We start from the raw sequence: 14,983 nt of genomic DNA on the forward strand, positions 1-14,983 counted from the left end.
ATATGATGCTGTTTGTCAGTTTATTGTATTTTGCCTTGATTGTTTTCAAGTATGTTCCTGCTATACTCAGTTTTTAAGGTTTCTGTCAGGAAAGAATTTGTATTTCATCAAATGCTTTCTTTGCATTATATGGTTTTTATTCTATAATTTGTTGATGTGATCTATCAGGTTTATTGATTTGTATATGTTGAACCATTCCTGCATCCCTTGATCTGGGTGGATAATCATTCTGATGTGTTGTTATTTGATTAGCTACTACTTTTTGAGAATTTTTGCATCTATGTTCATCAGAGATATTGCTCTGTCATTGTCTTTGTTATTCTTTTTGTGATTTTGGAATTAAGGTGATTCTGGCCTCAAATAAGGAATTTAGGAGGATTTCATCCATTTCAACTGTTTTGAATAGTTTAAGCAGAATAAGGATTAATTTGTCTTTAAAAGTTTGCTAGAATTCAGCAGGGAAGCTGTACTGTCCTGGGCATTTCTCTTTTAGGAGGGTTTTCATTCCTGATTCTAACAAGGTCTTGGTAATCAGTCTATTTGGATTTTCTGGGTCTTCATGCTTCAATTTTGGTGAATTGTATGTGTTCAGATATTTGTCTATTTCTTCTAGATTATCCAGTTTGTTGGCATATAGCCGTTCGTAATAATTCCTTATGATTCTTTTTACCTCAATGCTATCAGTTGCAACATCTCCTTTTTCTTCTGTGATTTTATTAATTGCAGTACTCTCTCTGCCTCTTCCTCCCTCTCGGTTGCCGTCTTCCCTTTTGTTTTTCTTATCTGACTAAGGTATCTCAAAAGTTTTGTATTCTAGGTTGGATATTCTTTCTTCAGCCTTGCTGTGTGTTGGTAAGGCTTTCCATATTTTTATTGGACATACTGAATTCGTTATTTCTAATAATTCAGTTTGTTTTTTCTTTAATAACTCTATCCCCCATAAGAAATTCTCATCCATGTCATGTACCAGTTTCTTTATTTCATATAGCTGTCTTTTTTGTTTTTGAGTAATCTTACATTCTTTTGAATTCCTTTTCAGGCATTCTGTCAATCTCCTCTTCTTCACAGTCTGATATTGATATGTTATTGCTTTTCTTTTTAGGAGTCATATTGTTTTCTTTGTTCATGTTTCGTATATTTCTATGTTAATTTTCAAACATCTAGAAAATCCCTTGTTGGTGTCTCTGCTGAAGGCTTTGTTTATGAAATGTGCCTCTGTGGCTTGGTAGAATACCTGGGGTTTAGGGTGTGTAGCCAGAGAATTTTCCTGAGTGGGGCCAGTGTTTGTGAGTAGGGCAAGAGTCCAGAGTGACACCCAAGTTGAGTGTGGTAGATCTTCACTGATTGTCAGTAGGGGAATAGGGTAATCAAGGTGGCTGACATCTTCAAAGCCCCAAGTCCTTTTCTAGTTTTTGAGGTCTTATCCAAAAAAATCTTGCCAATTCAATGCCCCTAAGCACCTCCTCTATGTTTTCTTCAGTAGTTTAAGTATCAATTCTTACATTTAAATCTTTAACCCATTTTTTGTTGATTTTTTAATATATATATAGATATTTCAATTGAAAAAATATTCTCAATATGGGTTTTTTAAAAATGAAAATTGTTATTTTTTTCTCATCACATGATTATTTTCAAAACTGAGCAACATTTCTCGAGGGCCTATTATTCGCTTATTCATTTACCAGATACTTATTACATGCCCACTGTTTTCCAGTTAGTGTAAAACAGAGGACTTGCCTTCAGTCTGGAAAAGGAGACTGATTATAACTGCTATTATCAGTATCATTACAGCAGAAAGTAGAGAAAGACAGAGTGCTCAGACTGAGGGTGTTGTTTTACAAAGCATATACAGGGAGGCAGAAAGCTAAAAGAATTGGAGGAACAAGGTAAATATTTATTTCAAGGAACTTTTTCTAGACAGAGGCATCAGCCATATGCAGAAGTCCACCTTTTAAGGCTGAGAAAATTATAAATAACTTCAATAAATAGAAATAAGGCAGCAATGGCATTGTGGTACACTAGGTTAAGCCACTGTCTCCCATACTGGCATCCCATATCAGAGTGCAAGTTCAAATCCTAGGTGCTCTTCTTCCACTCCACCTTCCCACTAATGTTCATGAGAAGGCAGTGGATGATGATCCAGTTACTTGGGCCCCTGCCACCCCAGGGAGACCTGGATGGTGTTCCTGACTCCTGGCTTTAGCCTGGATGAGCCTGGAGGTTGTGGTCTTTCGAGGACTGAACCAGGGAATGGAAGATCGATCTCTCTCTCTCTCTCTCTCTCTCTCTCTATCTGTCTGTCTCTCTCCCCTTCCCTTCCTCCCTCCCTTCCTCCCTCCCTCCCTTCCTCCCTCCCTCCCTTCTTATCTCCCTCCCTCTCTCTCCCTCCCTCTCTCTCTCTCTCTTCTCTGTCACCTTGCATTTCAAATAAATAAATGTTGTAAAAACAAAAAGAGGAAACAGAAGGATAACTAGTGAAGGTGGGGTAGAATAAGGGAGGATGAAAAGGAAGAAGATGTATTCAAGACGTAGCTGTGGTGTACAAACACGAAACTTTGGTAAGGGCTCTAATCTCTCTGCTACCTCTTTCTGGCAATGAATTCTGAAAAGTCTCACTTTATTCATATTTCTGACTCTTCCTGCCTATTGTTTTGCTTGTTTTCTTTGCATATTTTATTGTATTGGGAGAAAACATTGCTTTTATCTTATAGTTTACCAGGTTGAATCATCAATTACCATTCTATCAGTTATCAAATGCACTGATTTAAAAAACAATTATGTAGTTATGTTTTTAATTCCCAAGATTATAGATAGATAGATAGATAGATATAGATGGATAATGGCCCAATGTGTGTGTGTGTGTGCTTGTGTGTATGTGTGTGTGTGTGTGTGTGTGTGTGTGTGTAGTGCCCCATGTATCTTTCTGGTTCTTGAATTTATGTGTAGGTGTGCAGATTGGATTCTCAGTTATAGCTGGAGTGCTTATCTGCAATTCAGGCATACGTTCTATACAAACCATGTAATGCAGATTAGGCATAGGCCTCAGTTCTTCTGTCATGTGGCAAAAGTGAACCATGGGTATAGGTTATTGTGTTTACCATGTTGTGTGCCTTGGCTCCTGATTCTTTTGGAACATGTGTACAGAGAGCTGATGGCAGAGTGGTGGTAAATTCTAACATGCCACCCTATTTCTCTAACAGAAAACCTACTCTAAGCTCCTTCTGCGTTAAAAAGCTCACAATTTACCATTCCCATCGTGGAATTTCTTGCCATGTATTATAGTAATTAACTGGCTAATCTCCAAAGCAAATAGTCTTTCTCTAGGAAAAGAATTTTTATGTCTAACATATATTTATATGAGGTTATTGTTATCTTTATCAGATTGATTGCTTTATCTTAAACCACAAATGCTAAATATATAACTCCTTATCCCACACACATTTCTTTGGTTTGGATAGCACAAGCATTCCTAAGAGGAACTAACAATTTAATTAGCAGTGTCAATTGAAAAAAAGAACATTGGTTATATTACATGGTGTGCAGATGTGGCAACAGGGTACACACCAATAATTCTATTATTGACTAATATGCACAAAGCTATTAGGTCTGTATTCTACTCTTTCAAACAGGTTTAGTTTTTAATTGTGAATTCCAGTTATGTCAAATATTGTGACATTAGGCTTTATATATAAGGGGTTTCAAAAATTTTGTGTGAAAAAGGAATGAAAAGTCAAGAAAAGAGTGACAGGGAGAGAGAAGGAGGGAGGGAGGGATGAAGGGAATATCATTATGTTCTTATAATTGTATCTACAAATCACATTGAATCTCTTAAAAAAGGAAACCTGTTGAAGTGAAATGGACACTATGGGAAACGGTGACTTGATCAGCATAGCCCTGACTGTTAATAAACAACTTAATACATTATCCCTCTTAGTAGTTTTTTTGTCTGTTCTACTTAATATGACTGGTTTAATTCTGTAATTAATATGAAATGTGATCCCTGTTGAACATAAGAGTGGGAATAAGAGAGGGAAGAGATGTATAATTTGGGACGTGCTCAAGCTGACTTGCCCCAAATGGTAGAGTTGGAAACATACCAGGGGATTCCAATTCGATCCCATCAAGGTGGCATGTACCAATGCCATCTCACTATTCCAAGTGATCAATTTCAGTTCACAATTGATCATAATGAAAGGACTAAGAGTCAAAGGGAGCACATAAACAAGTCTAGTACCTGCTAACACTAACCGATAGAATAAATAAAGGGGAGAGTGATCCAACATGGGAAGTGAGACACTCAGCAGACTCATAGAATGGCAGATGTCCTAAACAGCACTCTGGCCTCAGAATCAGCCCTAAAGGCACTCGGATCTGGCTGAAAAGCCCATGAGAGTATTTCAGGCATGGAAAGCCAAGACACTCTGGCAAAAGATCTCTGTGAGTGAGATCCCAGTGGAAAGAACAGGTCTTCAAAGAAGGAGGTACCTTTCTCTGAAGGGAAGAGAGAACCTCCACTTTGACTATGACCTTGTCTAAACAAGATAAGAATCGGAGAACTCAGAGGGCTTCCATAGCCTTGGAAACTCATGACTGGAGCATAGGGAGATTACTGATGCCATAGACAGGAGTGTCAATTGGTAAAGTCAACAACAGGAGTCACTGTGCACTTATTCCTCATGTAGGATCTCTGTCCTTAATGTGCTGTGCATTGAGATTTAATGCTATAACGAGTACTCAAACAATATATTTCACTTTGTGTTTCTATGGGGGTGCAAACTGTTGAAATCTTTACTTAATGTATATTAAACTGATCCTCTGTAAAAAAAAAAAAAAAAAAAAGAAAAAAAGAAATTATCAACTCCCAACTTGACTCTCACTGGGATTAAACATGACAATAGGTCTGATCTGATTTCATCATCATTTAAAAAAAATCATCTATTATTTTTCACTTTATGTTTCTGTGTGGGAGCAAACTGTTGAAATCCTTACTTAATGTATACTAAGCTGATCTTCTGTATATTAAGATAATCGAAAATGAATCTTGATGTGAATGGAAGGGGAGAGGGAGTGGGAAAGGGGAGGGTTGTGGGTGGGAGGGACTTTATGGGGGGGAAGCCATTGTAATCCATAAATCTAGATAGAGCAAATGCAAGAGGGATTATAAAGGAGTAAAAAGGATGTATACAAATGAACAATTTAAGAGAATTTAGCTTTGAAGATTTTATAGATACATATTTATATGTATTACAATTATACATGCTATATATTTTATGTACACATATATGTAATGTTTAATTGTAAGTGTGCAAAAATGGAAAGCAATTAGATGTTATCCCTAATATATTCTAAGCAAAACAGGTTAACATGCTTAATCAAATAATTCCTTTTAAAGTGAGGAAGAGTGAATTAGATTACAAAGAGACTTTTTTTCAAATTCTGAGAGGTAAAATGTTCTTGCTTTGTCATTGGGTTGGCAAGCAACTAACTTACTTTTCCCACAGATACATGTCAACATTTTTCTAGAGATTCAGGATATATCTTATTTAGATCTTTGTAAATTTTTTAACTCATCAAGCAAAACCCTTTCCTCAGCTGGAAAAGAAACTTGTAAGAAATAACTCAATAAGCGAGTCATTTGAATAATTTAAGGCTGTCACAGATATATATATATATATATATATACACACACACAATAGATTCATCCCTATTAATCTCATTTGTTTGCATGTATTCACAAAGGAATTATTAGATTGGTTCCATAATGTAAGCTCTGAAATGCATCCAGCTCAGTTGTACTTTTTCCTTACTAACTTTTTCTCTACTATTGATGTTTTCATTAACTCAACCCAAACACACAATGAGTGCTTTCTCTGTGTCTTCCCCTTTGATTTCCTTTCATTCCTGTACAATTCAGTCTTAAAATCATGGGAGGAGAAGGGTTCCTAGGACAGATGGAGGGAAGAGCTGCTTTGGTGGACTCTGAGTCAGATTAACGCATCCATTTAGGACAAGGTGGCATCTACCTAGGAGGGTTGCCTGACGTAAGTGTCGGAGCCAGGCGCAAGCATCTCAGCAAAGTGACAGCTGGACCCAGATGTCAGAGATGCCCTGATAAAGGGAAATAGAGAAGGGTTTGTGTAGGCTGTTGAAACTGGACCAGAGAGTAGTTAAAAACTTTCAGAGTGAAATGGCTGCCCAGCAAAAGAAGCTATTCCATGAAAGAGTTTGAAGATAAACCTAGTATAATTAATTGGGTCTAATATTATTTTATGACTTCATAAAAGTGGGAAGACATTTCCTAGTTTGGTTCAGAAATAAATGGATTGGGAAAGAAACATCTAGCTCTGAAAACAGAGGTAGAGTGCCTTAGCCAAAGAATGCCAGTGGCAATGGAAAAGGTAACAAAATAGCTTCTCTGTTAGTTTCCTGTGAGGAATACAACCTGGCCCAGAACTTGATTGCAGCCCAGAGAGACCCAGTCTGGACTTCCATAGCAGTGTATGGTGATAAAATCATGTTGTTATGCCAATAAGTTTGGAGTAACATGTTAGCACTGCAATAGAAATTAATAAAATGCTACCAAGCTGGTAGGAGGAGGGCTTTTTATCTAGCAGTTAAGATTCCATGTGGGATACCTGCATCATATCAGAGTAGCTGGTTTTTTTTCTTTTTTTTTTCATTTTATTTGAAAGGGAGAGAGGGAGGGAGAGAAGGAGAGAGAGAGAGAGAGAGAGAGACAAATAGAGAGAGAGAAAGGGAGGCAGAGAGCGAGAGAGACCCTCCATCTACTAGTTTATTCCCCAAATGCTCACAAAGGACAGGACTGGACTAAGTCAATGCCAGGAGCCCAGAACCCAATCAATGTGCTCTGCATGGATAGTAGGGACGCAAATACTTGAATCATCATATGCTGCCAACCAGCCTGTGAATTTGCAGGAAGCTGAATCATAAATAGAAAAGCAGGAACTCCTACTAGGGCATCATATATGTGACATACTATGTGGCAACTCAACTGCCTGCCCCAAAGTATGAGTATAGGCACATCTCTTGATCAAGCTTCCTGCTAATACATACCCTGAGAGGTAGTAGGTGATGGCTCAAGTACTTGTCTTCTGCCACCCACATGAGAGACCTAGATTGAATACCATGTCAAAAAAGTTTTTTTTTAAAAAAATGAGAAACAGTGGAAAGGGAGATGTAAGATAGTCTGTGTTTCCAGGAAATGTAACTGTATATATAGAATAGTCAGTGGAATCTACAAAATACTACTTAAATGATCCTATGAGATCAATATACAAAATCTTGATATAATAGCAAAGAACTATTAGGAAAACTTTAATAATACTATTTAGAGTCATGTCATTTAAGAATGAATCAACAATAATATGTGCAAGACCTCAGAATAAATCTAAAAGAAGAGATAAAAATAAATGCTACACTGTCAACTAGAAAATACTACATGAAATTAAAGTCACTGAATTAAATGAGTTGTGTACTATCTTCACAAATGGGCAGACTCAGTATTTTTTAAGATTCTAGTCTCCTGACTTTATTTATAAATCCATGGGAATTCTATTAATGCATTTTGAAGAATTCATCAAGCCATTCAAAATCAAGTGGAAATGCAAAAAAAAAAAAAAAAAAAATCAAAGACCACCATAAGAAATTTAGGGAAAAAGTTAAACTAGGGGACTCACCCTTGATTTCAAGTCTTAAGATAAAAGTACAATTATCAAGAAAGTTATATTTATATAGGAAGAGAAAAATCGATGAGAGGAAAATAATATTGTTTGGAAGCAAGCTCATGTAAGTGATCAATTTTTGTTTAGGATATTAGTCAATTCAATAGGAAAAGGATAACATAACTACATATTTTATAAAAATGAACATTAAGCTCTGTATTTATACAAAAAAGATTTTAGACAAATATTGATTGCTTATCTATCAAATTGAGTGAAGATGAACTTGGCCAGTGCTGCGGCTCAATAGGCTAATCCTCCGCCTGTGGCGCCGGCACTCCAGGTTCTAGTCCCGGTCGGAGCGCTGGATTCTGTCCTGGTTGCTCCTCTTCCAGGCCAGCTCTCTGCTGTGGCTCGGGAGTGCAGTGGAGGATGGCCCAGGTTCTTGGGCCCTTGGGTCATGGGAGACCAGGAGAAGCACCTGGCTCCTGGCTGCTGATCAGCGCGGTACGCTGGCCGCAATGGCCATTGAGGGGTGAACCAATGGAAAAGGAAGACCTTTCTCTCTGTCTCTCTCTCTCACTGTCCACTCTGCCTGTCAAAAAAACTAAAAAAAAAAAGAGTGAAGATGAACCCATCACAAAGAAAAGCAAATGAGAAAAAGAGAGTAGAAGAGTGAGAAACAGGGACAGAATATTACTTGGTTTATGTCCTTTTTTATTTAGTTAAAAACTACTTACTAAGCACCTATTATTTTCCCATATTAGTACTGGAAATAGAATGGTAAACAAATCTGGCGACTAATTAACTTCACAATGCTTCTAATTGGGAGCAAACTGTGTAAAGTTAGATACTCCACTTCAACAGCACAGGGAAAGTCCACACTGAGAAGATAACATTTGGGTGGGTCCAAAATTAATGATGGGGGACCGGTGCTGTGGTGTAGTGGGTAAAGCTGCCGCCTGCAGTGCCAGCATCCCATATGGGTGCCAGTTCAAGTCCCAGCTGCTCCACTTCTGATCCAGCTCTCTGCTATGGCCTGGGAAAGCAATAGAAGATGGCTCAACCCCATGAGCCCTTGCACCTTCGTGGGAGACCCAGAAGAAGCTCCTGGCTCCTAGTTTCAGATGGGCGCAGCTCTGGCCATTCTGACCAATTGCAGAGTGACCCAATGGATGGAAGATCTCTCTCTCTCTGCCTCTCCTTCTCTCTCTGTGTAACTCTTTCAAATAAAAAAATCATAATGAATGATGGTTTTGAAATTTGGAGTCAAGGGCTGGTGCCGTGGCTCACTAGGCTAATCCTCCGCCTTGCCGCGCTGGCACACCGGGTTCTAGTCCCGGTCAGGGCGCCGGATTCTGTCCCGGTTGCCTCTCTTCCAGGCCAGCTCTCTGCTGTGGCCAGGGAGTGCAGTGGAGGATGGCCCAAGTCCTTGGGCCCTGCACCCCATGGGAGACCAGGAGAAGCACCTGGCTCCTGCCATCGGATCAGCGTGGTGCACCAGCCGCAGCGCGCTGGCCGCGGCAGCCATTGGAGGGTGAACCAACGGCAAAGGAAGACCTTTCTCTCTCTCTCTGTCTCACTGTCCACTCTGCCTGGAAAAAAAAAAAAGAAATTTGGAGTCAAAAGAGATAAATTTAAAAATTTATTTTGATAAGAAATTATTGTGAATATTGTATCCCTTTGAGTATTTTGTTCTTTTGTTTATGATTAATATGAAGATAAGAAAGTGAATGATAGTTTTAAAATTCTAATGGTCCATTACTCTTATTTGGGAAAAAAAAAGTAGTTTTGGCATAGCGTAGAGATTGAAATGTGGGAAAATATCATTATCTAATACATGAATGAAATTCTATCCCTACAAAACCAAATGATGCTACTTGGAAATCCTGTGTGTAGTGGTCAGCATTTCTCAAACATGTAAGAGGATCTAGGCTTTCCACTCCCTGCATATGTTTAGTGTGTCACCCTGCACATCTGCTAATGTTGAACATCTGTTTTATGTTTTCATTGGACTGCCAAAAAGAGAATGGGGTCATTAGTTATTGTACAATATGAAACTAGCCAGCAGATTACCCTTGTATGAGGAACAATAATGTCAGGAAAGCCAAATCCACTACCATCAATCCAAAAGTTTGCTTCAAACTGAATGTCATTATAGGCATGATTTCAAAAGTGAAACGATTGCCAAACTACCACAGTCTCCAAATAAAAACAACAGTAAATTTATATAGCACGTATCATCTGGGAAGCATTGTAAACTGGTATTATCTGAACTCTAAAGTGAAAACTTTAGTAACGAACAAGGTAAGACAGTTAAGTATCTAGTAACTCACCTAATGTCCAAATTATGCTTAGTACACTTAGAGTTCATTTATATTTGTAAAAAATGAATAATCTGTTAGTAGTCTTGTATCATTTGATTTTTATTAACTATGACAAGTTATTGTCCAATCATGTTGAACAGCTGAAAACTTATGTAAATGATCATATTCCAGAAGGGAAATAAGCCATTGCACATTATATGCCTTTTATATTCTTATTATATGTAACAATGTATGAAACCAAATCACTATCATTTGGATTGTTTTGATCATTCATGGTCCATAAAATACTATTACAGGCTGGCATGTAAGTTGTTAGAATTTTAACAACTTACTCTCTTTATTCTGCTTAAGAAACTGGATTTTATATAATGTATTTAATAAAGACTTTCTGAAATATGTAAAATGTAAGAAATATGCAATCTTGTGTTCTAGCATGTAAAAATGCCCTGTGCATTTGATAACTAGAATCTCTGAAATACTTTTAGTAAAGCAGTTGTTTCAAATTTTTAGATTGTATAAACATTTTTTCAGCTCATTTGTAAACTTGCATTCAATCATTTTATTTATAATTTGAATTTAAAAGCAATAAAAACAAAATGGGTGGTAGTTTTTTCCACAGCATACATTTGAATGAACTTTTTGAAGACCTTTGTTATGCATCAAAATAAATTTATCCTTTAATTCCATTTTACCTTGCAGTTTATGAAGTACCCTCTTATACACATACAAAAAAAATGGTAATCATCTTAGTGTCACAAAACACTATAGAGAGCCTGTTGGTTAAATGTTGAAATAGAAAATGGGAACAAGTCTAATGTCAGCTCTCTGTTTCTTTTTTTTTTAAGATCTTATTTACTTATTTGAGAAGTAAATTACAGACAGTGGGAGAGACAGAGACAAAGCTCTTCCATCCACTGGTTCACTCTCCAGATGGCTGCAACTGCTGGAGCTGGGCTGATCCGAAGCCAGTACCCAGCTTCTTCTGGGTCTCCCCTGTGATGCAGGGGCCCATCTTCTACTTGGGCCATCTTCTACTACTTTCCCATACCATAAGCTGAGAGCTGGATAGGAAGTGGAGCAACCGGGACACAAACCGGCACTCATATGGGATGCCTGTGCTGTAGGTGGAGTCTTAGCCTACTATGCCACAGCACCAACCCCAGCCCCTGGTTGCTTACTTGCTTTCTCTTTTATATAGTGATAGTGTTATTAAGATACCAGAATGTCTGAAAAGACTGTATGTGTCCTGGAGGAAGGTCGTATGAGTATGTCTTACTTCATAGAAATATGAGTAAATTATTCATATTTGGGATAGTTATTCATTATAAATAATATTAAAATTATGTATTTGTACTCTGTAACTTAATTTTACTCTTCATATCCAGTGCATTCTTAAATGAAGTATCACTTTTTTAATCATGTGCCTATTACTCATCCGTTTTTATTATGCAGCAGCCTATAATTTTACATGTTCAAGGTTCACTTTATCAATTTAGTGATAGAAACTGCAACATTGAATACTAAATTACTGGTACAATACTTGCTCATGTAGAAACTGTAATCTTCTGTCTTTTTTAGGAAGATGTCAAACTTAAATATTTGCAAAGAGAACTACGAAAGGAATGGAAGCATTTCAAGGTATAAGATAAATAGTCACAATAAATGGCATAATTGATCATGTATTCCTTATAGACGACTATACTAAATTAGTTAATAACTTCAGCAAGTATGAATATTAAGAGAAATGAAATAATTATGATGGACAGATGCTAAAGAAAATATATCTACTAATAATTCTTTTATACCTTAAAGCAGTCTTCTGAGAGACAAAACAACTACATCTGGAAACTCTATGTTTCTTCCTATAAATTTATAGGTTCATTACTTACTGTGTGCTAATTGTTTACATAGTCATCCTTAACTCTTTTAACTAAAATTACTGCTTTTCTTGTTTTATGGAAGAATCCACTAAGAATTGGAGAGGTCAAGGAACAGGTAACACAGATAATTTAACTACCAATTACATTGGGAAACTGGGGTGTGCCCAGTTACAGATAACAAAGAGTTCTTTACAATTTTATGGCACTTTAGGAATAGAGAGTTTGTGGTATGTTGCTAGCAAGTATGGATAAAAATTATCTTCATTTTTAAATGTGGCTTGTCAAAAAATAGGGACTCTGGTGATTATATATTGCTGTAGGTTTAATCCAAAATTTTGATGCTCTGAAAAATACCAGAATCATCATTATTCTCCTTACCAGTATCTTTACCATCGCTTTTTCACATGAAACCTTTAAGGATCTCATTTGTGTACAACTTTAAATTTATCGAAAAATACAAAAGGTATTACTTAGAAATTGTGGTATAGCTGAGAAACACATGTAGAGAATACAAAAGGGTTTTACAATGTAATGATGTAAGACAATTTATTTTTGTGTGTGTGTTTAAAGATTTATTAATCTGAAAGGCAGCCAGAGAGGGAGAGAGGGAGAGAGGGAGGGAGGGAGGGGGAGAGAGAGAGGCAGGCAGGCAGAGAGACAGACAGACAGACTGAGGGTGTGAATTGATTGGTAAATCTTCCTTGGACTGGTCATTCCTCAAATGATCACAACAGCCAGGGCTGGGCCAGGGACAAGCCAGGATCTGGTCTCCCAAATGAATAGCAGGGGCCCAATGACTTGGGCCACCTTTCTCTACCTCCCCAGGTGCATTGGCAGGGAGCTGGATAGGAAGCAGAGCTGCATCATAAACAGTGTCACCTGCTCTGCCACACCTCTGGCCCCAGAGAAAATAACTGTCTTTCTGTATTATTCTAACACTCGGATTAATGTGACATGAGACACTGCAATCTTTTAGTAAAAATGGCAGGCAGATGGGGCCAGCAATGTGGTATAGTGGGTAAAGTCACTGTTCGCAACACTGGTATCACACATGGGTGCCAGTTTGTGTCTCAGATGCGCCACCTCCAATCCCATTACCTGATAAAAAAAATTGCAAGCAGAGATTTAATAAATAGGACTTAATACATAAATAGGATTTAACAGGGCATTCTATTCTTTATAAAACAAAAATACTCCAATGGACTCTTCATAGAAATAGAAGACTGGCTAATGGTTATTCAAATGACTCAATCTCAGACACAGGCCTGGGACAGACAGCAAGTGTTGCACAAGAACAGTGGGATTTTGAGCCCCCTATGTGTTTCAGGTACGTGGGGTAGACTGAGGACACGGACTCATTAATAAGTGTGTCAGAAAAACTTTGCAAATATTTACTTTTGTTAAGAGGAAGAAACAGGGAAACAAAGTGTGGGATGAATTCCCGGGTTACAAGACCAGCTCCCATAAACATCTGTGATGATGCAATATCTGGCCCAATGCAGTTGGCTCTTACCTTGAAAACTCCCCGGTACTGCATTCTTGGTAAGCTAATCCTTTTGCATCTATTCATATTCTTGTCAATCAATGAGCCTTGTGTTAGCTTCCACCTGGGATCTGCATTTTCCCAAATAATGTCATTCACTGAAATATTCAGACTGAGCTTATTATTTAAATACATAGGTATTTTTTGCATTTAAATTCCAATCCTTTCTAGAATAAAGTTGGATCATTTTTGTTATTCCTGTGCATCAAATGAAGTACATGAAACATTTTACTATTTTACCATTCTCCTTAAAAAAGTCTGAATCTCATTTTATTTAATTGCTTGCAGTTCTGTAATAATTTGGCCCTTACTAATCTCTCCTGCCCAAATGAACTTCTAGTTCCTTGAAAGATCATTTCTCTTTCTTGTCTGAAACACCTTCTCCTGAGTGGATTTGCAATGGCTTATTGTCATTCTCACTGGTAGACTACAGTTTCATTAAAGGCGACAGTGACAGGACTACCACCTATCACATAATTATGTTGAGTGAGTTAATGTATGAATGACACACATACTGCTGCTAGATGCTATCATTGTTGAAATGGCCCAGAATAAATGTGTCATAACTTTGTTGATGTCATCATGAATGTAGATGGGAAGAGACTTGCAAACCTTGGAACTGTAGCTACTTCCTTCATCCATCAGTAGAACTGTTAATGACACCCTGCTGTCATACACAGTGCACAGTGTTGGCACATATTTAAAAAAATGACTCTGTGAGCTTCAAACTGGACATACCAGACTTTCTGCTTTGTTAAAGTTACTGTGTGGGCAGTTGCTGAATAGTGATTCGGACTTGTACCTGAATGTTGAAGCTCTTATCACAAGTCCTAACATCTGGGTTATTTGCCAGCTATGCTTGTTCATCTTCCATGGAAATTCTTGTTAAAGATGTCCTCTTACCTACAACTGACTTGGTGATTGGCTCTGGCAGGACATCTATTCTGCCACGAAGAGGTTTCCATCAAGCTTTTCACCTTGATTTCTCTTTTCTTCCAGTAGTATATCCATGATGGAGTATTTAAAAATGTAGGCATAAAAAAATCCTCTGTCAAAGTGAGCACATCTTATTTCATAATCACAGACACACGTGCACTGAGAAGGAGAGAGGATGAGCCTCTGTGCTTGTGCTTTCTAGCCTAGAAGCCTTATGTGGCAACAGTATACAGAGATATCGTTCTGGTTGGATCAGAGCAACTGGAACTCAGAAAAAAATAATTGGAAAGAGTATAGATAAATACACTTTGTGTAGATTTATACATCGATCAATATTTAACAAACTGTTTTCCTCCACCCCACAGAAAATAAACCATTCTTTTGTAGCATTTGCCAGTTTCATGGCATGTGTACCCCTTCATAAGCAACGGCAGATTTTCAGCGGGATGTCCCAGTACAGGCAGTTGGAAGGGATGCGTGTTGTCACTGCCATAGGACTGAAAAACAGCTTCAGCATGCTGCTGGCTCCTGACGTCTTGTGAGATTGTGTATTTACACAAATCTAACTTACCTGGAGACTTTGACGTTTAATTGAAAATTTCCCAGGGAATAAAATTT

General features: G+C 37.7%; 1 protein-coding gene across 1 annotated transcript in view; it reads left to right on the forward strand.

The window, feature by feature from the left end:
• The window catches only part of CNBD1 (cyclic nucleotide binding domain containing 1), a 506,061-nt gene that overhangs the window by 475,468 nt on the left and 15,610 nt on the right, over positions 1-14,983 (forward strand). Inside the window, exon 12 of the mRNA XM_070075280.2 lies at positions 11,585-11,644. Coding sequence (XP_069931381.2) covers positions 11,585-11,644 — 60 coding nt within the window. The remainder of the gene's footprint in view (positions 1-11,584; positions 11,645-14,983) is intronic.

This window comes from Oryctolagus cuniculus, chromosome 6 (assembly GCF_051225735.1).
Source record: "Oryctolagus cuniculus isolate XC-2025 breed Fujian yellow rabbit chromosome 6, ASM5122573v1, whole genome shotgun sequence".
Taxonomy (NCBI): Eukaryota; Metazoa; Chordata; class Mammalia; order Lagomorpha; family Leporidae; genus Oryctolagus; species Oryctolagus cuniculus.